The 24,987-nt window shown below is 41.7% G+C and overlaps 1 protein-coding gene across 4 annotated transcripts; it reads right to left on the bottom strand.

Annotated features, from left to right (window-relative positions):
* Positions 1-1,753: 1,753 nt before the first annotated feature.
* LOC112262632 (FYN-binding protein 1) lies at positions 1,754-24,987 on the bottom strand. 4 transcript variants are annotated; one of them, XM_042331406.1, is made up of 23 exons: positions 24,606-24,987; positions 22,495-23,374; positions 22,126-22,237; positions 20,223-20,296; positions 19,965-19,987; positions 19,534-19,580; positions 18,811-18,958; positions 18,572-18,731; positions 18,328-18,463; positions 18,179-18,198; positions 17,949-17,997; positions 17,683-17,711; positions 17,437-17,497; positions 17,175-17,274; positions 16,736-16,898; positions 16,622-16,652; positions 16,453-16,487; positions 12,625-13,698; positions 12,457-12,541; positions 7,141-8,175; positions 6,081-6,141; positions 4,173-4,315; positions 1,754-3,479 (listed from the first exon to the last, which is right to left on the bottom strand). In XM_042331406.1, exons 2-18 carry the CDS (start codon positions 23,345-23,347, stop codon positions 13,676-13,678), a joined length of 2,064 nt encoding a protein of 687 aa, XP_042187340.1. In that variant the 5' UTR covers positions 23,348-23,374; positions 24,606-24,987; the 3' UTR covers positions 1,754-3,479; positions 4,173-4,315; positions 6,081-6,141; positions 7,141-8,175; positions 12,457-12,541; positions 12,625-13,675. The 4 variants fall into 4 exon arrangements, with proteins under 4 accessions (XP_042187340.1, XP_042187338.1, XP_042187339.1 ...); XM_042331404.1 differs by having other exon boundaries at positions 12,457-12,504; XM_042331405.1 differs by lacking the exon at positions 6,081-6,141 and having other exon boundaries at positions 12,457-12,504.

Raw genomic sequence — 24,987 nt, 5'->3', positions numbered from 1 at the left:
AAATAGTGCTGGTGTTCACTACTTGACAACTAAATTCTTGCCTTGAAACAAACACTCTGGGTGATGTATTTCCAATGTCCACTCACCACTAGCTAACGGAGTCGGCCAGATAATGCAATCAGTGTTGATGCTGACTTGGTTGGAGAGAATGCTAACTTAGCCTAGCCAAGTACCGCTGTCACCAGTCTGTAAACCTTATTTCTTGTTGAAGGTATTTAACACAATCTCCACCCGAGGAATTGTGGCTTCGAAGGAAACAAATAAAACACGAGTTACAACGGAAAACTATTACTTGTGGTTGTATTTCACCTGGACAAAGAGTTACAGCCAAGCAGTCTCGGTGATAGTCTTTTGTTTTGTTCCCACCCTCTCTCAACAGGCTCAGGTTGCCCTGTGAATACTATTGCTTTCAAAGGAGAAGTCCCCAGGAACAAAAGAAGTGCCTCAATACATTACGCCAAAATAAGTCATAACAAAAGGCTACACAATGATGTAGGCTGTATGCAGCGGTTAGCGTTTATGATATGAAAGTTTGACTTGGAAAGATTTTTTTTCGACTGGTCACAAAAAGTTGATCCACAAGCGAAGGGAAAATGTGCGTGGAGAGCCTGTAGATGTGTGAAGGAATACAACGATCAAAGGGATCATGCTTTTATGTGGCTGCTGTGAAAGTGAACTTTTGGCATGTGATCAGGGGTGGATTCATTCCGACTTTTCTGTTAACGGAAGCAAACAGAACGAAACGGGGTTAAACATACCTGAATTTTTCCAATAGAAACTCTAGTTTGCAACTGTGGGACTAATGATTACACCCTAGATCAGCTAGATGCAGGCAAAGCAGAATTGAATGTGTCAATGTCTCTTACCTTGATTCCTCAAATTTCTCTCGATCTGTGCACCTACTTTGTAGCAACCTCATGATGGGTACAGGGAAAATTCAAGTGTCATGTTGTAGCCTAAAGCTATCGATGTTACAGTGAACTGTGTGAATGGAATATGAGTCATCCAATATGCTGTAATAGACATACGGCCATGTTCACAAAAATAACGACCATCCTCCCTCATCACCTACCGCCACTGATTTGTATCTGCAACGTTCAGCGTGCTACGGATTTGAAGTGTGTGACGTTAACTCATATAGGGTCTACTCAAACAACAAAATCATTCCTGAAAATAAGTAGACCTAGGACATCAACTTTGAATATATTCTCAATTTTCCTTAGTAGTCTATCAGCTAGGCTACTTTAAGTGTGCATTGAGGATATATTTATAACCCATCATAAGTGAGTATCAGTGAGATCTCTAGAATTGGCTGAATGTTGGAGCTGTCCTTCAGCACCAATAAGTTCACCATGACAACTGCCATGTCTATACATGTCGTTTAGCGGCGCTGTCCTTTCAGCACCCCACATACTCATACTGAGGATACACACGATATGAACATAATTGTTTGAGAAAAATGTTTATGTAAAAGCTGATTCAAATGTATAATATCTTTCAACATTTACAACTTGTTCCTCACATCTTAAATGACAGTCCAAACCAAGACTGTTACAGACAACAAATAAAACAGACCACCACTCCATTTGGATTGTTCATGATTTTAGTTTTTATGAACAATGCATCCCTTTGATAGTGTATGCTTCTATAGAAATACCCCAAAACACACGACCCACATTACACAAGGGAAACAACGATTCAGGTAACAAAAACATTTGAAATTATTAATACAGTATCAAGGAAAAAAAAAAAATTTTCTTCTCTCATCTCTCTCTGCTACTGTACAAATATATAATAAATAGATCTCACATCACTCAGCCAATCTATAAATCATCCATATGAGTACACATGTGTAGCAGCATAATAGCAAAACAAACTAATAGAAAATCAAACTTTTCCCATGAAAATCTTATGCCAATCCATAAATGATCACATCTACCTGTCCCTCTCATCTCAGCCAATGATAGACAGCAATGTTGCATTGTGAAAATAACTTAGGGACTGTTACTTTCCCCAGTTTGTAAAGCAGTGATGACAACCTATCATGATTTAAGACAATTAAAGTATTAGAGCATTTGGAAGAAATACATGAATAATTTCCAGAAGAAAAGTGACAATGATGATGTAATATTTCAATATGCTGTTTGCACATGCAGTGAGAACAAAGCACAGAGGTAGGGTTTGGGAAGGGCAACTAGGTACTGTAGCTTCTCTCTCTTTGAATATGTACAATCAATGAAACAATAATAAACTACACATCACGTACCAGCATATTTCATGGCAGTTTAACGTAAAAATAACCAAGGAAAGGTGAGAGAAAACGGCTGTTGGCATTGTCAGAAGCAGTGTGTTTCCAGACCAGGGTCAGAGGAATTACACAAGGCTTGACAGACAGCAAGGCACAGAAGTTACGTTTAATGTGTCCGGATGGGAAGAGAGTGATGGTTAAATCATTTTGAAAAACACTACTGATGTTTGATTGTCTGTAGAAATGAATAGAAAAACAGTTGTTTGAACTAGAATGAGTCTTTTGAGCAGAGTTGAAATTGATAAACTCATGGGGACAGACGGAGGGTATGACTATGAGGGAGGCTCCTGGAACCTTCTGTAGTGTTTCCATATGGAGGGAGAAGAGGATGGGACCAGCACTGACTGGGATTCACTTAACATCCCCTTTTCATTTCATATCAGCATGCACCAGAGCAAAGGTACACTGAAAACACAGACAGACTTCGTCATGATTCATCCAATGTGTGTTTAGGTCAATGGGATGTGATAAGTAGTCTGTTGCTCAGGGTTGTGTGTCACCGGGTTGAGCGTTGTCGGATTGAGCTTCTGAAAATACTATTTTGGGAAAACTGCTCCCCCTGTTGGAGATGGGCAGGAACGGTACTAGGTGTGTCAGGTTTCATTTGTTCTCAGACAGTCCATCTCTTTGTCAAGCAATGGGAGGGAGACAACCCTTTTCCTCTTTCTTGTTCTTTAACTTCCATGATCCTCCACTCCTCTCATCCGTGCTCCCTCCATCCTAAACTTCAGCAACATACTCTGGGTATCCCATCCTGTTTTAGCCCCGTCCCCCATACTCTTCATCCCTTTTTTTTGTTTTACCTTTATTTAACTAGGCAAGTCAGTTAAGAACAAATTCCTATTTTCAATGACGGCCTAAGAACAGTGGGTTAACTGCCTTGTTCAGGGGCAGAAAGACAGATTTTTACCTTGTCAGCTCGGGGATTCAAACTAGCAACCTTTCGGTTAATAGTCCAATGCTCTAACCACCAGGCTACCTGCCGCTCCCTCTATTCTCCCACCCCATTGCTGTTGTTATCTCTATGTGAAGGTTGGAGGGAGGGGGGGTCGTCTAAACAGGGAGAGGGGGAAGAGGATGGGGACAATGATCAGGATTCCGTGGGACGGTCTATATCCACTCCGACAGGCTTTGGTGGCATCGACAGGATCGCTTCTGCTTCCTCGTACATCTAAGGGGGCAGGATGTGACATCAGCATGAGGTCGGTCAGAGGTCATATGAGATACATATTTCTGATGTAATCACAAGTGTGGCAGAGGGGAGACAGTTGCTCCTCAACCCTTACGCTTCGAACACACCGACAGCGTCATTGCATTTCGGTACACCAGAATTACATTCATTTCCAATGGAACGCTGTGTTTGCCTTGCAGCATTGCGTTGCAGAGGCAGTTGCAGTACGTTCTGTGTGGTTCATACATTGGATTTATCGAACTTATGCATCAAACTGTATGCGTAGACAGCTTGACAAATGGTAGCAGAACGTAAATGTTGAACTTCTGTTGCATGCATATCCAGATGATGCTGCGTACTATTTTGCTCAATGACGCTGTAGGTGTGTTCAAAGCGTTAATCGACGTATACACTATGAAAGTCCCGCCTACTTCCTGGTTCAAGTCCTGTACTGTTTTAGAATGGCTTCAAGCTTATATCAAATTCATGAAAACATGGCCATTTGAGATATACGTAAAATTATATTTGTATTCGTGGATTAATTTACTTTTACCTGATGCCTTTGATTGCATATTTTTTTCATAATTGAAAACCTTGGATAAAGATAAATTAATCCACACATACAAATATAGTTTAACATATCTTAAATCAATTAATTTGATGATATAAGTATAGAGAGAGCGAGTAGAGGACCTTAGTGGTATGAAGTGTACATCCTGAAAGAGTTCCTGTATGAAGCGTCGAGATGGCAGGCGGAACATACAGTGGGCCAGAAGTGAGACACCTCAGAGTACAAACAGATATCATCAAACGCATAGGGAAACTTCTCCTTTATCCTAGAGAGAAAGGGAGAGAGAGAAGGCAGAATGAGTAAAGACAGACACCATAAAACAGAGTAAGGCCGGGTGTTGCCAGGGACATTACGATACAACCACGACACTTACAGTAGGTGCCGATAATACAGTGCCTTCTGAAAGTATTCAGACCCCTTTAATTTTCAAATTTTTTTATGTTACAGCCTTAGTCTAAAATTGATTAGTTTTTTCCCCCCTCACCAATACACACACAATACCCCATAATCACAAAGTAAAAACAGTTTAGATTTTTTGCAAAATAAAAAACGGAAATATTACATTTACATAAGTATTCAGACCCTTTAATCAGTGCCTTGTTGAAGAACCTTTGGCAGCGATTACAGCCTAGAGTCTTCTTGGATATGACGCTACAAGCTTGGCACACCTATATTTGGGAAGTTTCTCTCATTCTTCTCAGCAGATCCTCTCAAGCTCTGTCAGATTGGATGGGGAGCGTCGCTGCACAGCTATTTTCAGGCCTCCAGAGATTTTAGATCAGGTTCAAATCTGGGTTATGGCTGGGCATTCAATCAATTAAATGTATTTATAAAGCCTTTTTACAGCAGCAGAGACTTTACATTCAGAGACTTGTCCCGAAGTCACTCCTGGGTTGTCTTGGCTGTTTGCTTAGGGTCGTTATCCTGTTGGAAGGTGAACCTTTGCCCCAGTCTGAGGTTCTGTGCGCTCTGGATCAAGGAACTCTGTACTTTGCACCGTTCATCTTTCCCTCAATCCTGACTAGTCTCCCAGTCCCTGCCACTGAAAAACATTCCCAAAGCATGCTGCTGCCACCACCATGCTTCACCGTAGGGATGGTGCCAGGTTTCCTTCAGATGTGACGCCTGACATTCAGGCCAAAGAGTTCCATCTTGGTTTCATCAGACCAGAGAATCTTGTTTCTCATGGTCTGAGTCTCCTTTAGGTGCCTTTTGGCAAACTCCAAGCGGGCTGTCATGTGCCTTTTACTGAAGAGTGGCTTCAGTGTGGCTTCACTACTCTACCATAAAGGCTTGATTGGTGGAGTACTGCAGCGATGGTTGTCCTTCTGGAAGGTTCTCCCATCACCACAGAGGAACTCTGAGCTCTGAACTCTGGTCACTCTGAGCTCTGTCAGAGTGAACATTGGGTTCTTGGTCACCTCCCTGACCAAGGCCCTTCTCCCCGATTACTCAGTTTGGCCGGGCGGCCAGCTCTAGGAAGAGTCTTGTTGGTTCCAAACTTCTTCCATTTAAGAATGATGGAGGCCACTGTGTTCTTGGGGACCTTCAATGCTGCAGACATTCTGTACCTCGACACAATCCTGTCTCAGAGCTCGATGGACAATTCCTTCGATCTCATGGCTTGGTTTTTGCTCTGACATGCACTGTCAACTGTGGGACCTTGTATAGACAGGTGTCCAATCAAGTTGTAGAAACATCTCAAGGATGATCAATGGAAACAGGATGCACCTGAAATCAATTTAGAATCTCATAGCAAAGGGTCTGAATACTTATGTAAACAAGGTATTTGGTTTTTCATTTTTTATAAATTTGCACAAAAAAAAAACATTTCTCACTGTCATTATGGGGTATTGTGTGTAGATTGATGAGGAAAAAAGTTGTCATATATTTTTTAAAGGCTGTAACATAACAGAACGTGGAAAAAGTCAAGGGGTCTGCAACACTGGAGAGAAACTGCTCTACAAATGGGTTGGAGAGGTGCTCTATAAGCACAGGGGTTAAATGTATCTACGAGGGGGTCCACCCACCAAGGCATAGAGATGGACATCCTGCGGTGTGGCTGGACAGCTGGCCCTCTTAGCAGACAACCTGAGAGACCAACACACACACACAGCTATTACTGCTCTGAACCAGCAGACACACACCGTTGCTGCTAAAGAGGACTAATAACCGGTGGCGATACAACGCACAACACACACACACACACCAGTGTTGCTACTAGGGACTACAGCTAACCCTTTCTCAGACAAGCTGACAGCACCATCACATCCAGGTATCTAAATGTGGGGTGGGTGGAGAGGTCCACCCACCGAGGGACATAGACTCTGGATGGCCTGCGGTGTGCATCAGCGAGGCTGGAGCCTGGACAGCTCACTCTCTTAGCAGACAACCTGAGGTACTCCACCTCAGTCTGCTTCTCTCTGTCTACCGACCAAGACTGGGCTGTAGGGAAGAACCCCTCAGGAGCCCAATCTGAGCTAGAACGATCAATGTCTTCACAAACGCACACACACCTGGCCACAATAAAGACACAGATGAAAAGGAGAGTGGAGAATGATTAAACAGAGCAGGAGAACATTGATTTGACCAGACACAGAGACAGACAATCATGTACGATTGAGAAAAGCATCTGAGCTGACAGCTAGCAGTCAAGATGACAGCTAGCAGTCAAGATGACAACTAGCAGCCAAGATGACAGCTAGCAGTCAAGATGACAGCTAGCAGCCAAGATGACAGCTAGCAGCCAAGATGACAGCTAGCAGCCAAGATGACAGCTAGCAGCCAAGATGACAGCTAGCAGCCAAGATGACATTGAAAACCCAACAGGAGAAGCTGTGTATTACCTGTCTATGTTAATGTGTGTGTTTGTGCGCATATATTGCATTACCCATACATGCATGTGTGTGTGCAGCACGAGTTACCCTATGTGCATTAGTGTGTGTGTGTGTGTGTGTGTGCAGCACGAGTTACCCTATGTGCATTAGTGTGTGTGTGTGTGTGCAGCACGAGTTACCCTATGTGCAGCACAGCAGTTACCCTATGTGCATTAGTGTGTGTGTGTGTGTGTGTGTGTGAGACTGAACTGACCTGCGCACCATCAGCCTCAAGTCCAGACTACCAGTCTTCATAGTGATAGCGTCAGTGAACAGTACGTCTTTAGCAGGCGACGCTAACGCCTCGCTATGAGACAGAGACGGGTGGATCCTCTGCTGCTGCAGCTTCTTCAGAGTAGCATAGCCTAGTGCATCCCGCGGGCTGGTGTACATGGAACTGCAGTCCTCCAGGCTATTAATAGCCGCCATGGAGGGAGACTTGAGACTCTGGGCTCTACGGGGGAGGGTATGTGAGTAGCCAGCGGGGAACAGGGAGACAAGAGTTAGAATTGGAAAGGGGCAGGTGGTTAGTCTGGGCCTGGGTTGTGCTGAGGGAGTACAGCGTTTTCACGGTCTTGGCCGAGACCACTGTGTAAAGGCTGACTCAGTCCTAGGAGTCTGGTTCGGGCTCAGGGTTTCCAGTGGTCTCACGGGAGGGGCTGGAGCTCATGGAGCTGATGCCGCTAGTGGTGGTGTCTGTGTTGAAGCTCTGACTGCGGCTTTTAAACTGAGCCCCCCTCCGGAGGAAGAGGAACCACCATCTCCTCCCGCTAGACATTCCCGGCTACTCTGATCCCTGGAGGGAGGCTCTCCAGGACCCCCCAGCCCAGTACCCCCTCCACCAGCCTGGTCTAGCCTCCTCTCTACCAGCTGCTCCTCTGACCCCTCCACCGAGCCGCTGGTCACCACAAAGGAGGTTTCCAGGCTGACTGTGGGACTCTTGGGTAAGCCTGTCCCATTGAATACAGATGTAAACACATCTCCCTGCGACGAGGAGTAGATAGAGGGCTCTGTGACCGTCCTGTTCCTTCTCAGCCCCCCCAGTTTGGGCTCGGTGGGGGTGCAGCTACACTTGGGGTCCCTGGTGGAGCGCAGCTTCTTGCTGGGGAGGGTCAGGGAGTTGAGGAAGCGGCTGCGTACGAAGTGGGTGGAGGCCAGGATGGTGAAGGGGCTGCGGTCCTTCCCGGGTTTGGAGTGCAGGTAGGCATCGTTTGATTGGTCCAACATGTCACACTTGTAAGGTACATGTCTGAGGACACACACACACACACAGCAATGATTTTTCTGCCTAAGAACACATACCCATAGTATATAAAAGTAGAATAAAAAACTAGGAAAGCAAGAGCTGCTGAGGATGTACTTGAAGGAAAACTATATTTTGGTATTTGTGTCATTAGTCCATTGCTCATGTGATGCTGTGTTTTGTATCATACAATGTATTTTACGTCATATAACACAGTGTTTTGTATCATACAATGTATTTTACGTCATATAACGCAGTGTTTTGTATCATACAATGTATTTTACGTCATATAACACAGTGTTTTGTATCATACAATGTATTTTACGTCATATAACGCAGTGTTTTGTATCATACGATGTATTTTAGGTCATATAACTGTTTTGTATCATATGATGTATTTTAGGTCATATAACGCTGTGTCTTGTATCAGCAGCAGTAGTGGCAGTAATAGTAGGAGTAGTGATAATAGTAGTAGTAGCAGCAGCAGTAGTTGCAGTAATAGTAGGAGTAGTGGTAATAGTGGTAGTAGTAGTGGTAATAGTAGTGGTAATAGTAGTAGTAGCAGCAGTAGTGGCAGTAATAGTAGGAGTAGTGGTAATAGTAGTAGTAGTTGTAATAGTAGCAGCAGTAGTGGCAATAATAGTAGGAGTAGTGGTAATAGTAGTAGTAGAAGCAGAAATAGTAGGAGTAGTGGTAATAGTGGTAGTAGTAGTGGTAATAGTAGTAGTAACAGCAGCAGAAATAGTAGGAGTAGTGGTAGTAGTAGTGGTAATAGTAGTAGTAGCAGCAGCAGTGGCAGTAATAGTAGGAGTGGTGGTAGTAGTAGTGGTAATAGTAGTAGTAGCAGCAGCAGCAGAAATAGTAGGAGTAGTGGTAGTAGTAGTGGTAATAGTAGTAGTAGCAGCAGCAGTAGTGGCAGTAATAGTAGGAGTAGTGGTAATAGTGGTAGTAGTAGTGGTAATAGTAGTAATAGCAGCAGCAGTAGTGGCAGTAATGTCCGACAGATCTCAACTCATTAAAAGGAGGAAATGGCCACCGCCCGACCTCACTGATTTCTCTCCCCCAACTAAATCTAATGCAGCCATTGTATGCGTCCACAAATCAACGCAAGTCCGCTGAATCTTTCATCTGAATTATTTGTTGCGCTTGGGAGAGCGGGCCATCAGTTATTGTTTATAGTTCTAGTTATTTTGGTAAATGTTACCCCTTTTTCTCTCCAATTTCATGATACCAATTGATAGTTAGTCTTGTCCCATCGCTACAACTCTGATGGACTCAGGAGAGGCGAAGGTTGAGAGCCATGCGTCCTCTAAAATACGACCCTGCCAAGCCGCACTGCTTCTTGACACACTGCTTGCTTAACCTGGAAGCCAGCCGCACCAACGTGTCGGAGGAAACACTGTCCAGCTGGCTACCGAAATAGGCGCCCGGCCCCCCACAAGGAGTCACCAGAGCGCAATGGGACAAGGAATTCCCAACCAGCCAAACCCTCCCCTAACCCTGACGATGCTGGGCCAATTGTATGCCGCCTCGTGGGTCTCCCGGTTACGGCCGCCTGTGACACAGCCTGGGATCGAACCCGGGGCTGTAGTTACGCCTCAAGCACGGAGATGCATTGTGCCTTAGACTGCTGCCTGTTAGGACTGATTTGTTACTGGAGTGGCCCTGCTACACGTATGAAGGAAGGGGGAGGAGTATCAGTTTGCACAGACAGGATGTGTTGGAGAGAGAGGCTTAAGAGAGCTGATGAAACTGATCACTGTAATCTGCCTGGGAAAGAGAAAGACAACCCAAGGGTGAATCTTGACTGGCATGGCTCACAGCCTAGTGGCTGTCTCTCAATGGTCTACACCGACCTCCTCTCCGTTCCTCAGCCTGCACTCATGGGAAAAAACTGGACAGGTGAAAGCCAATTCCCCAAGAGGTATCTTCCCACAGAAATGACTACGAATGCACCATATTGCTTTCACCTATCCTGGAGACGGTGAAAGAAAGCCACCGTAGACTGACAAAGTGTGATGTGTTGGGTGTGAACCTCGTGCTCGATGCCTGTGTGTAGATACTGGCACATGACTGTGTGTGTGTGTGTGTGTGTGTCTCTCTCTCTGTATTAGGGCTGTTACGGTGACCATAATACCACCACACCGGCGGTCAACGAATCATGACCAGAGTTAAATTACACGTGACCGTTTACTCACGGTAACTAGGCTTCTCCAAAACTGTGCTCTCATGCCAAATGGTCATCAGTAACCTACCAACCATTCTAACTGCCTGATGCTCAGCACTCCATTGTCCCTCTAATCACTCTGACATCAATGCAAATGTAATCAAAAATCATATCCAACACTTCATGAGAACCCATGAGCTCATGTTGCGTAACCTTTCTATGGGCTATGCAATTGCATGAAAAAGAGTATTGATGGCCTCTATTAAAAAGAGTAGGATCCCATCAGCTTTCTATAGGCTAGGCATAGTATATTTATTTTTCAACTTTCCTAAATATTAAGCACATTGCTTCGCTTTACAACAGGAGTATAGCCTACCTGGCTGGCATGAAAATGAACCACGGGAAAAGCGTCCTCCATTCGCTATTTAAGTGCATAGATGACATATATTTTTTCCCCAGCCCCTGATCCGAGACAGGTGCATGATAATGGTCCATTCTAAATCAAAACTAATTTCACAAATTTATTATTTAGAATATGTAAAGACAAAATAAAATTAAGACTGAAAATATTATCACTTTTGAATGATGTCTTTATTATCACTTGTGAATGATGCCCAGGGTGTGAAGTCAAGAAACAGCGCATGCCTTTTTTTAAGCAACTTTTCAAATCATAGTCGCACATGTTTTGATAAGGTTTGTATCACAACTGAAGTGGCCAAATAACTTCTTAAAAATAAACAAATTAGTCTTCTTTACAACCGGTGTAGAGCCTAACTGGCATTTATAGGCTGCGAGCGTGTTTTAAGTTTGGGGAATGCACCTTTATAATAAAGCATTACATGCATGACTACATTTCCGATCACTTTTGAGAACTGTTTTTTTCCGCTAATTGATTTCATTTTGCAAAATTAGTGTTTATAGCCTACTGCGATGTGCGGTTTGCTGCACTTATGTGAATTGCCTAATATTTTATCAACATTTTAAGCTAAATGTTCTGATCTGATGCGTCAGCTTCATTGCTTTTAAATAATGTGAGTTGTATTAATTTGGGATCTTTCACATCCCACAACTGTCCCAGACTATGTTTGGAATATTTCTCTCACACACAGAAGGAGAAGTTGTCTATGAGGGACTATGATAGTAGGTTGACATAGGCTAGTGGTTTTGCTGTTTGTTAGGCCTACTCATCTTGTTGGCTGATGAAAACTAAAATGTGGACAGTTATTCTAACATCTTCAATATATCGTCCCTGATGTGTCAGTCTTCACGATGTGAAACGGCTAGCTAGTTAGCGGTGGTGCGCGCTAATAGCGTTTCAATCGGTGAGTCACTTACTCTGAGACCTTGAAGCAGAGGCCGCAGCTTTTGTGGAGCGATGGGTAACGAGGTTTCGTGGGTGCAGAGGGTCCCTGGTTCGAGCCCGGGTATGGGAGAGGGGACGGACTAAAGTTATGTTACACAGACACAGTCTGGTCCCTTCAGAGTGGGAGAGGAGGTGGCATCAGGGACAATATGAGGGTATGGATGCTAGTAAATGGTCAGCTATATCCAACCATAACCTCTTGAGTTGTCAAAATGGCAAATTGGGCAGGGTAGCCTAGTTCAACCCCCCGAGCTGACCAGGTACAAATCTGTCGTTCTGCCCCTGAACAGACAGTTAACCCACTGTTCCTAGGCCGTCATTGAAAATAAGAATTTGTTCTTAACTGACTTGCCTGGTAAAATAAAAAAAATAACTACATGCCCAAATCATTAGCCAGGCAACGTTAGATAGCTAAATGCGTAACTACCTTGCTCATCCTGGCCATAACAACTACATTTATAGCTAGATTATAGCCAAATACATTTAAAGTCAGTTTTTCACTAATCAAAACAACACTCGATAGAGGAGCGTCATCTCGACTCGGATGGCAGATAATGTTAGGTTAGCTGCGCCTCTTTGGCGCTTGCGACTCGGAAAGCTGGTTATCAAAGAATTCAGCAACCAATAATCAGTAGAATGCATTTTAATAGATTTCCCAGCCTCATCATCACCATAAGTTGCTGCAAACAATATCCATTATTACAATAATAGCGTTCACTCCGTATGAACCCCTAACGTTAAAACGACTTAACGTTACCTCTTGTCAGATCGAGCGGTACGTTCTCTTCGCCGCTGTCATTCCGACCTGTCCAAGACAACGGGGACATTGTAAGGCTACCCACCTGGGTCATCAGAAAGAAAAGCAAATAGTGGCATAGAATTTCAAGTTCATAAAGCTTATGTCGGGGTGATATTTCAGGCTTACCTCGCATCCGAAGACTTCGGATAGAGCGGCCACGGATGCGTGCCGACATGTTTCCAGAAATATACACAACAGCGGAAACTTGGTGAATTCTCGTGAGAGAATAGGGGATTGGGTTTATCGCGCCGACACTACTTTAGTGCCGCATATCTCTTGTGCCTCCGGTCTGGTCAGTGGTGGAAAAAGCACCCAATTGTCCTACTTGATTAAAAGTAAAGATACCTTAATAGAAAGTGACTAAAGTAAAAGTCACCCAGTAAAATACCACTTGAGTAAAAGTTTAAAAGTATTTGGTTTTAAATATACTTAAGATCCAAGTAAATGTGATTGCTAAAATATACTGAAGTATCAAAAGTAAAATTATAAATCATTTCATATTCCTTACATTTATCAAACAAGACGGCCCAATTGTATTTTTTTATGGATAGCCAGGGACACACTCCAACACTCATAATTTACAAAGATAATAATTTACAAAGAACCATTTATGTTTAGTGAGTCCTGAGTCCGCCAGATCAGAGGCAGTAGGGATGACCAGGGATGTTCTATATATAAGTGCGTGAATTGGACCATTTTCCTGTCCTACTAAGCTTTTGAAATGTACTTTTGGGTGTCAGGGAAAATGTATTGAGTACAAAGTACATTATTTTCTTTCGGAATTTAGTGGAGTAAAATATGTCAAAAATGTAAAGAGCAAAGTCCAGATATCGCCAAAAACTACTTAAATAGTACTTTAACGTATTTTTACTTCAGTACTTTACACTACTAGGTCTGGTGAATGGTCTGAGAGCTTATTTGAATTGAAATACCAACTAAAATAGATAGTGAATGTTTCACATTCAAAGAGATATCCATTCATTCACATTGCAATCCAGGTTAAATAAACAAAACAACCATAGTATAGTCAAGGCACATTTATCTATAGTTATTTCAAGACAATCAATTAAACAGTTGAAGTAATGTGTTTTTTCACCAGATAAAATAAAGAAGACCAGTTGCGGTGTACATTGCAGATTCAGTGCTGGTTGTCTCAGTACATTCTGACACAGAAGTCTCAGTCATTGTCATAAATGCAGTCTGTAAGAAAATAAACAAGTAGAACCATGTTTGAAAAATGCATTGCATTCCAAACAAATACAACTAAAAATAAATGTATGTAGGCCTACAGTTGAAGTCAGAAGTTTACATACACCTTAACCAAATACATTTAAACTCAGTTTTTCACAATTCTTGACATTGAATCCTAGTAAAAATTCCCTGTTTTAGGTCAGTCAGTCACCACATTATTTTAAGAATGTGAAATGTCAGAATAATAGGAGAGAGAATGATTTATTTCAGCTTTTATTTCTTTCATCACATTCCCAGTGGGTCAGAAGTTTACATACACTCAATTAGTATTTGGTAGCATTGCCTTTAAATTGTTTAACTTGGGTCAAACATTTTGGGTAGCCTTCCACAAGCTTCCCACAATAAGTTGGGTGAATTTTGGCCCATTCCTCCAGACAGAGCTGGTGTAACTGAGTCAGGTTTGTAGGCCTCCTTGCTCGCACACACTTTCAGTTCTGCCCACAAACTTTCTATAGGATTGCGGTCAGGGCTTTGTGATGGCACTCCAATATCTTGACTTTGTTGTCCTTAAGCCATTTTGCCACAACTTTGGAAGTATGTTTGGGGTCATTGTCCATTTGGGAGACCCATTTGCGACCAAGCTTTAACTTCCTGATTGATGTCTTGAGATGTTGCTTCAATATATCCACCTAATTTCCCTTCCTCATTATGCCATCTATTTTGTGAAGTGCACCAGTCCCTCCTGCAGCAAAGCAGCCCCACAACTTGATGCTGCCACCCCCATGCTTCACGGTTGGGATGGTGTTCTTCGGCTTGCAAGCCTCCCCCTTTTTCCTCCAAACATAACAATGGTCATTATGGCCAAACAGTTCTATTTTTGTTTCATCAGACCAGAGGACATTTCTACAAAAAGTACAATCTTTGTCCCCATGTGCAGTTGCAAACCGTAGTCTGGCTTTTTTATGGTGGTTTTGGAGCAGTGGCTTCTCCCTTGCTGAGCGGACTTTCAGGTTAAGTCGATACAGGACTCGTTTTACTGTGGACATAGATACTTATGTACCTGTTTCCTCCAGCATCTTCACAAGATCCTTTGCCGTTGTTCTGGGATTGATTTGCACTTTTCGCACCAAAGTACATTCATCTCTAGGAGACAGAACGCTTCTCCTTCCTGAGTGGTATGACGGCTGCGTGGTCCCGTGGTGTTTATACTTGCGTACTATTGTTTGTACAGATGAACATGGTACCTTCAGGCATTTGGAAATTGCCCCCAATGATGAACCAGACTTGTGGAGGTCTACAATTCTTTTTCTGAGGTCTCAAAGAGGCACTGAGTTTGAAGGTTGGCCTTGAAATACATCCACAGGTACACTTACAATTGACTCAAATTATGTCAATTCGCCTATCAGAAGCTTTTAAAGCCATGTCACAATTTTCTGGAAGTTTCCAAGCTGTTTAAAGGCACAGTCAACTTAGTATACGTAAACTTCTGACCCACTGGAATTGTGATACAGTGAATTATTTGTTAAATAATCTGTCTGTAAACAATTGTTGGAAAAATTATTTGTGTCATGCACAAAGTAGATGTCCTAACAAACTTGCCAAAAACTATAGTTTGTTAACAAGACATTTGTGGAGTGGTTGAAAAACAAGTTTTAATGACTCCAACCTAAGTGTATGTAAACTTCCGACTTCAACTGTATATTATTTCATCAGCCTACTTCTGTAAGTAGGCCTGTCTTGTCTGCAAACTAATATCTTCAAAGCAGTCCGTACAGCTGGCAATGTCATTGTTTAAACAAAGCGTTGTAAAGTTAGTCACAAATAATAGTAAAACTTTATTTGGATAGTCTGTAGAGGATCTGCAGGTGGACCATCTACAGATTATCAGTAACATTTAAACTAACTATCTACTAACCCTAGCTCTAACCTTTATCCTAACCCTAACCCTTATTCTAACCCTAACCTTAACCCTTACCCTAACCTTAACCCTTATCCTAAATTTAACCCTAACCCTTATTCTACCCCTAGTCTTAACCCTTACCTTAACCCTTATCCTAATCCTAAATTGAACCCTAACCCTTATTCTAACCCTAACCTTAACCCTTATCCTAATCCTAAATTTAACCCTAACCCTTATTCTAACCCTAGCCTTAACCCTTCCCTTAACCCTTATCTTAACCCTAAATTTAACCCTAACCCTTATTCTAACCCTAACCCTAACCTTAATGCTTACCCTAACCTTAACCCTTATCCTAATCCTACATTTAACCCTAACCCTTATTCTAACCCTAACCTTAACCCTTATCCTAATCCTAAATTTAACCATAACCCTTACCCTAACCTTAACCCTTATCCTAACCCTAGCCTTAACCCTTACCCTAACCTTAACCCTTATCCTAACCCTTATTCTAACCCTAGCTTTAACCCTTACCCTAACCCTTATCCTAATCCTAAATTTAACCCTAACCCTTATCCTAACCCTAAATTTAACCCTAACCCTTATTCTAACCCTAACCCTTACCCTAACCTTAACCCTTATCCTAACCCTAAGTTTAACCCTTACCCTAACCTTAACCCTTATCCTAACCCTACACTTAACCATTACCCCAACCCTCATTTTTAACCTAACCGTAACCTTAGCAAGCAGTTTCTTATCAAGATTGTTGATAGTATGATAATCTGTAGATCATATACAGATGGAAAATCTGGACTATCCAAATAAAGTATGACCCAGATCATTTCTAGAATGGTTTTAAAACATACTTTCTCCTATGTCGTCATAAACATCTCCACCATCCCTGTTGAAGTAAAATCATATGTAAAAAATATTAGTTTTGTGTATGTGTTTGTGTGCACACATGTGCATGAACGTGTGAATATTTTGAGTGAGCGCATGCGTATTTCAACAAACAGAAATAACTTGTGAACTTACTGTGCAACATTGACCATGGACACATAACCAACTAGAAAAGAGGAATACAGATTGCAATTAATTGTTCATGTTTGATTGTGAATAATTCATCCATAACAACTGATGCCAACTTACACTTCCCGTCTCTATTCCTGCCAATCAGTTTGCCGTATGTTGGCTTCACAATGACATCGATCACCTCTCCTGGCTTCAACTGTAGGTCTTTATTCCCCCATTTCTTACTGTCCAAGGCAGGATCTATGGTAACATCATATAACACCTGGATCTCCCCTTCAAACTGACAGTAGAAGATTTCAACACAGTTACTACTACTCAAATCATGTAAGTAAGTACAATATAAATCTGACCATATAAAAAAGATACATTCATTGATTATCAATATTTTAGAATGTTATCTGGGAATAACTGTGATTTTCAAATGTTTTTTAATTGTATTTAGGTTTTCTACTTTATTCAGATATGGATAGTTTGAAACGAGACGGGAGACAGTAATGTGACCGGCTCAACTAAATTATGTCATTGTGCTTTCTCCTGTCACAATTAGACATTTTACCTTGAATTTTTTCCTGAATTCCTTTTCCTCTTTCTCAAACCTTTTTTTCTTCTTGGGGTCCATCACCTCTTGCTTTCCCTTAGGTGTCAGCTGAGGGAGACTGAAATGGAGAAACACAAAATGAGACTAAATGAACACAAAATTTAACTTAGGTATTGATTTCAAGCTCATTTGTGTCTGAACTGACTATTCAAGAGTATAGCTGAACGGACTATTCAAGAGTATAGCTGACCCAACTCTGGCACTGTGACCCTCTTCTCACCTGTTGAGAGGAGGAGGAGGGGCAGTGAAGCTCTGGGACTCCACGTCATCATAAATCTCGTCTATGGACATAAAGACAGACAAATGAAGCAACACACTTCTTTAACTTGATTACACAGTACACACCATTCAGTACAATAAATAGAATGGTGATTTTATTTAAAGAATACAGGGAAATAATTTGACTGGGAAATAACTGGGAAGACTGTTGTTCTCTTTCCCAGTGAACAAGTGACCATATCATTACCTCCCTCTTTAGGTAGTGGAGGGGGAAATCTGAGAATGAAGATCAAACAGTTATTGAACAAAAAGATCAAGCTGGTGTATTCACTGTATTGACAGTATACATGCAAAAGGTTTCAGGTGTCATTCATAAAGGTAAAGCAAAGAAGGGATAAAAAAACGATCTAACTATGTGTCAATGTAGCTCTGTTCCAGCATCACTTTTGCAATAATACTTCTGACCACTAGATGTTGCCAGTCAAATACTAAGCAACGATCGATTGCATATACCTGTTTTGATTGGATCCATCCACATCATCATAGATATCACCATCTTCAGCTGTCATAAGAAGAAAACAATGACATGGCAAAAGGCTTGTTATTGCTATGCGACTGGCTGAGTAACAATCCATGCTTTGAACACTGCATATGCTGCAGTCTAGTTGTTTTTTGTTATTTGCTATTTTACTGGTCTGTTATAAGTTCTGATGAATTATAGATAATATCAATGTGAGACTTACCTTGTTGGACCTTGACCCCACTGAAAAACAAAAATCTAGACTATTGAAGCATAGACACCAATGGGTCACGATGACACATCACAAAGACAACAAAGTAAACAACATTTCAAAGCTCTAACATTTAACATTTAGTTTCTTTTTTATTTTACCTGCAGGCATTGTCCAGGATGCCTACATCATCGTAAACCTCAGGCTTTTCCTCAGACTGGTTAGGTAGGGGTCCTTTCTTCTGCTCCTTTATAAGGTCATAGTCAATGCCCACTGCCTCAGTCCTTACATAGCCATCTACAACACAGCAAGGAGGAGGAGGCAGTGAGAACAGGAAGAGAGAGGGTGGTGTGTGTGTGTGTGTGTGTATGTATGCGTGTATTTACTGTATGTGTATACACCCACAGTTTCCCTCATTGTTCCTGGCCAGCCAACGTCCCTCTGGGTTGTCAGTGATGCGTATGATATCTATAGTCTCTCCCTGTGTTAGTGGCAGGTCAATCTTTCCTCCTTTACATTCCACCTGAGCCTTGGCTTTGTGAATCACCTGAATCGGCCCTGAGAGCTACAAACAGGGATAGGTGTTACTCCACTACACATGGCTGTAATAGATATAACTCCAGATATATGCATATCCTGCTTACCTTGTACTTTTTCTTTGCCTCTTGCTCCTTCTTCTCTCTGGCTTTCTGCATTTTCTTCTCCTGCTCTAGTTGTTTCTTCTCCTCTTTGTCGCTCTTCTTCTCTTGCCCTTTCACTTCGTTGGTTTCTTTCGATCCTTTAGCCTCAATCCTGTCGTGAGAGAGAAAGAGAGTAATTGTTGGATAAATAATTATACTGGGGTTGAGAATCAAACATATAAACTCAGCAAAAAAAGAAACGTCCCTTTTTCAGGACCCTGTCTTTCAAAGATAATTCGTAAAAATCCAAAGATCGAAAATTGTCCGGGAACTTGCAGGTGCCTTGGTGGAAGACTGGGGTAACATCTCACAGCAAAAACAGGCAAATCTGATGCAGTCCATGAGGAGGAGATGCACTGTAGTACTTAATGCAGCTGGTGGCCACACCAGATACTGACTGCTACTTTTGATTTTGACCCCCCTTTTGTTCAGGGAAACATTATTCAATTTCTGTTAGTCACATGTCTGTGGAACTTGTTCAGTTTATGTCTCAGTTGTTGAATCTTGTTATGTTCATACACATATTTACACATGTTAAGTTTGCTGAAAATAAACGCAGTTGACAGTGAGAGGGCGTTTCTTTTATTGCTGAGTTTAGATGATAATACTACAGAGGTGTCACTATTATATATATAACATCGTTTTACATTCTATTCATTATTTTTCTGTGATAAAGATTCCTCTCACCATCTCTCCTCTAAGTCTTCATACATCTCTTCATCACTCAACTCTGCCTGTTAGAGGATGGGACATACAATATTACAATCAAGCATTAAAGTGAAGCTGCAAACTAACAGAAATTATTGTTATCAAAGACGGATTAAACTTGTTGTAGAGATTTGGACTGTAAACATACTGTATCTAAATATGTAAATGACATTCAAACACATTTTCAGTCAGAAGTGGCTTACTGAAGCTACATACTGCAAGGGTCTAGATATCACTCTTAACCACTTCCTCTTTTCTCCCAGCATGTTATTTCTACAACTATATGTGTCACACTTACTTTAACACCAATCATGTGCCCTGTCTAAATGCATGCTATGTACAGTGCAGTAACTAGTTGTACAGTTTCGAAGGCTCCATATTACCGTCATCAGGCAAATCAGATATTATACCTCAATTTTTAGGTTGGGATGTCCTGTAATGAAAACCAAACAAACATATAAGTCATTTTCAGTTCTATATTGATTATTGACATAATTTTTTATGTCTTAGCTTGTATCCACAACATTGAGTATTAAACACATTTTTATTTCTTAATTTGAAACAATCATCTTTGTTCCACCAAATGATTTAGGGCCTAGCTACACATATTATTCACAATGCTACGTAGCGCTCGTATAGGTGAGGTTGTATAAGAATGGAAGTGGCACCTCCAGGGGGAAGGGGTGAAGGGAGATTCATGACCCCAATGTCGTCATAGCTATCCTCCTGGTTGGGCTGGATTCTGATCATCATTCATGGTTAGAAAGACACACACACACACACACACACACACACACACACACACACACACACACACACGGTCATTCATGTTATTATCACAACACCAAAGACTTTAGAACAGGGATGGGCTACTTTGATGAGGGTGGGGGCCACAAAAAAACTGAATTTAAGAATAACCAGTGTTGTGTTTGAGACCACCTCAAGCAAGACCGATTCAAGACCAACACCGGAGCGAATCGAGTCCAAGTCAAGACCAAGACCGGAGGGGGAGCGAGACTGAGTGAAGACTGGGAGGGGGACAAGAGGTCTGAGATCGAGTCAAGACCGAAACCAGATAAATTTGAGACCCATTCAAGACCATGACTGTAATATTGTTAAATCGTCACTATAATAAGAGTTCAACATTTCCAGTATTTCTGTAATAATATTTCAGAAGAACATATGGATTCTTTATACATTCAGAATGGTAAAAATAAATGCATGCAGAGGGCAAATAGAGACGCTCTGCAAATGTTTACTACCACAAACACAGCAGGGAACAATGAGGACCTTCTATGCTTAGAAAGGCTAAGGATTTATAGCATAACACAAATAATAATAATTATATTATTATTTTAAATGATGTTCTGATTTAGTCTCTTTAATTTTTGTTAGAAAGGAAAAGGTTAAAACTGAAAAGAAAAAAATATCCAATCAATATTTTTCTAGCTAGCTAAGTTAGCCTCTGGCTAAGCCATCCGAAACTTGATAGAATGCATCTGCCATTCAACTATATTAGGGCAACATTTTAGAGTGACAGTGGAATCAACCAATCACATTGACTTGTAACTGACCCAACAGGTCAAAGGTTTTCCCACAGTTTAACTAGCTAGCTTAAGCTATAAGCTAGTTTGTAGCGGCTGCAGTGGGTGTTATCGAAGTGGATGTTGTTGCTCATTTTTTAGCTTCTCCCCAAGAATAACTTTCAACAAGTAGTTAATTTTCAAATGATCCTCATCTGGTGGAACTGTGTTTTTTTATTGCAGCTCACATACTGTTGATAACCATCTCTTTGAAAATAACATATGTGTTTAACACATTGTTGCATTTAAACTTTAGATCAGGGGTTACTTTGTGTGCTAAACGTGATTTTTTTTTGCAATGGGAAGTAATAGTTGTACATTTCGATTGGGAAATGCTTACCCAATGGTTGTGTTTTTGTATTCTTATGATTGGGACCTACTGGCTTATTATGTCTCAGTGAATGGACTGCTGTCTTTCCATCAAGCCTATGCAGTGGTGTAGTTGTGCCTGGAAAAGTGGGTCCTGTGTGAAGCAAAGGCGCCCTTGGGAAAAATCATATGTTTTCCTATTGGATTTTTCAGGTTTTCACTCTCAAAATCACACTTTTTTAAAATAACGCCAAAAATGTGATGTTGTAAGTCAACAACAATGCTTAAACCACACCAGGAGACCACTGTTAATGTCTGGGAAAAATCGAGAATTTTTAGGGGGGAGGATATAGTTGCCCTTTAATTCAATTGAGCAAAACAAATGCCTTCCCCATAGATACAAATCAGTATTATATCATTCTGTCAGGTAGGCCTACATTGCAGTCAACATTTAATTGGGAAGGTTTTTTGTGAAAGCCTTTAGAAATGTTCATGCAAACAGCACATGATGACTGGATTACACATCGCAAATAGCCAACTGACCAAGACTGAGGACCAAATGGGGGGGGCTATAGGGGTGTGTGGTATGCTAGTGAGTTAGCCTACGGTGGTTAACATTTGTATGCTAAGGAGTTTCTTCTTGAATCGATGATTTTCATAAGCAAAGTATTGTACTTACATAGCTGCAGGGGAGTTAGAGAGGAGGCAGGGTGTCAGAGGTGCAGGGAAACTGCTGGTGTGGGGAGCAAGAGGAGGAGGAGGAGGAGGCCCCGCTGCGCTCAACTCAGGACCTGTCACACAACAACAAAGCAATAGAACCATGCTTCTTGTGCATTTTTTCTCCTTATGGTTAAGGTTAGAATTTGAGGAGGGTAAGCTGATTCTAGATCTGTGCCTCAGCTTCTACCTCTGGGTCTGTCATTCTCTTTATGAGACATGATGACATATTTAAGGAAGAGGACTGGGTCTTGTGACATGTCAACTAGACCCAATAATGAGGTTTTAATGTATTTTGGGTGTACATAGAGGAAAGGAGAAGAGATCTCACCTTCAGTCCTAAACATCTGTAAGGTAACATGGGGAGGCCTGTTGGGTTTCAGAGGAGGGTCCCCCAGAGAAAATACATTAGGCAGGGGTTTCTTCTTAGGGGCAGAGGGATCATCATTCTCTTCATGAGGGACCAGTTCATCCCTCGCTCCAGTTTGCGCTGTCAGGAAGTTGGGTTTCAGAGTGAGAGGAGGTTGGGGAGGCATACATTTGCTAGAGTTCAAAGTTGGGAGTCTTGCTTCACTTTCCTGTCTAGAGAGGGAGTTCTGCTGGGTGTGGGGTGGAAGGAATTTGGACATGGAGATCGGGCGCAATTTGGGGGTGGATGGTGTTGGATGTTCCGTCGGGGTCTCTTGGTCAAGGTTGGACTGCAGTGATGAGATGGAGATCTTTGGTTTGAGTGCTAAGGGCAGTTTAGGGAGTGTAGGGGTGTTTTCTGACTTACTGTCCTTTACCCACGGAGGTTTGGCTGAGCCTGAGGCCGGAGCCAGTTTGACCTTGTTATCCAGAAAGGCTGTGTTGACAGGTCTTTTCAGAGGAGGTTTAGTGAAAGAGGACTCAGGCCCTGAAGACTCTGTGTCCCTGATGGTCTCCACAGGCCTGGGTTTGAAGGACTGGGGTTTGGGGAACAAGGTTCCTACATCTTCTCTGGCTGTGGTCTCAAATTTCTTCTGAAACACAGGCTTAGTTGCAGGAGAGTTAGTGGTGGTCAGGGCTCCTCCTGATCGGCTCTTCTCCAGGGCAGCTAGCTTGGCTAAGAGAGGGGAACTAGTGGAGAGGCTGGAGTGGGATGCCAGTTTAGGGTGAACCCCTCCCTCCATGGGGCTGCCTCCTCCTGTGTTGAAGCGAGCCATAAGAGCCCTGACGTCTGATCTTTCCTCCTGGGTAGAAATATGGTGAGATAATTACATACATTGTGTCATTTGGGCGTAACTTTGATTGTAAATAAGAATAAATGTTTCTGAACAATTCTACATGAATGTGGATGATACCATGATTACGGACAATCATGAATTCATCATAAATAATGATGGTCACACCCTCAAAAATCATGAATAAAGATCGTACCTCCCAAAAAAGCTAACCTCTCACCATTACCAATAACTGGGGAGGTTAGCATCTTTTCAGGGGTATGATCTTTGTGCCTCTGTACCTTTCTCACTCATCATTATTTACCATTCATTCATGATTATCCATAATCATGGTAGCATCCACATTAATTTAGAATTGTTCAGAAACATCTATTCTTATTTACAATAGAAGTGACTCCAAAATTAGACAATACATTATTCACCATTCCATTCTTTTTGGGCACAAAATCATCTGAAACACAACCAAAACAAACAGCAAATGATTCCAACAAGTGTGTAGTCACAAGCTAGATGTAGTCATTGCATGCTAGGAATATCAGACCAAATACTCAACTTTTGACTACTTTAACACACTATGAGTGAATTTGTCAGAGTACTCATGATGACTTCTTCAAATGGGGGGTGCAGAAACATAAAGTCCTTTGACTTCTCAACGATAAAATAGATATGTATGAATTCATGAAAATACACTCAATTAAAAGGTAACATTCTGTACTGTCGCCTCCTATGAGACATTTTAGCTTCACTGTCCAAATAAATATGGAAGTGCATACTGTATTACATTTATCTCAATGGCTTCCTCTCCTTTAATTGCACTGATCTGAAAACCAAGGACAGGACAGATGAAACCACGAAGGTGATGTTGATTTTGCCTGTGCAGTACTTTCCAATCAGTGAGGAGACTAGATGATTCCTCTGTAGACCATTGGGATACAGATGCAACCATATTTTACCCATACCTTTAATTCACCGCAAAATACATGAATACATGTGACTCAATGACTGGTTCTAACAGACCTTAAAAAGGTTTCCTTTCAGCTTTAGTTGGCAGGCAAATGTCTGTAAGAGACGTCCACAACCATGGTACACATCAGAAATAATATAATTAACTAAAAGGTAACTTCAAATAAACCAGAACGTTCTTTGGGAAAGTAATTCTGAAGACTTTGTAGATATACACTCTCACAACACTCACAAATCAATTTCCTCCCATGGCATCCACCCTGACACAATCACTCACCTAATCTGTCCAAGTCTCTGCATACACTGTATAGCCCTGGCCTTGTGTGGGTCTGGAGACAATGTAATACTATCCTGTACAAAGACCCATGGTTTTATACATACACAGGAAGTGTACGGGCTATTACTATTCTGATCAAGGGAGGTGAGAAATGAGAAGTGCTATCAGCAGTCTGTACAGTTTATATGAATACAACCACTGTCATACCAGTGCTAAGCAACTGACATACATTGGCATTTTAGCTACCAAACCGTAGCTGCTTTGAGCCAACTGGTACAGTGGCTTGTGAAAGTATTCACCTTCCTTTGCCTTTTTCCTATTTTCTTTCTGGAATTAAAATATATTTTTTTGGGGGGGTTGTATCATTTGATTTTCACAAGCC

Source organism: Oncorhynchus tshawytscha, linkage group LG12, assembly GCF_018296145.1.
Source record: "Oncorhynchus tshawytscha isolate Ot180627B linkage group LG12, Otsh_v2.0, whole genome shotgun sequence".
Classification (NCBI taxonomy): Eukaryota; Metazoa; Chordata; class Actinopteri; order Salmoniformes; family Salmonidae; genus Oncorhynchus; species Oncorhynchus tshawytscha.
The sequence above is the reverse complement of the archived record's forward strand: the minus strand, read 5'-3'. Positions and strand labels throughout refer to the sequence as shown.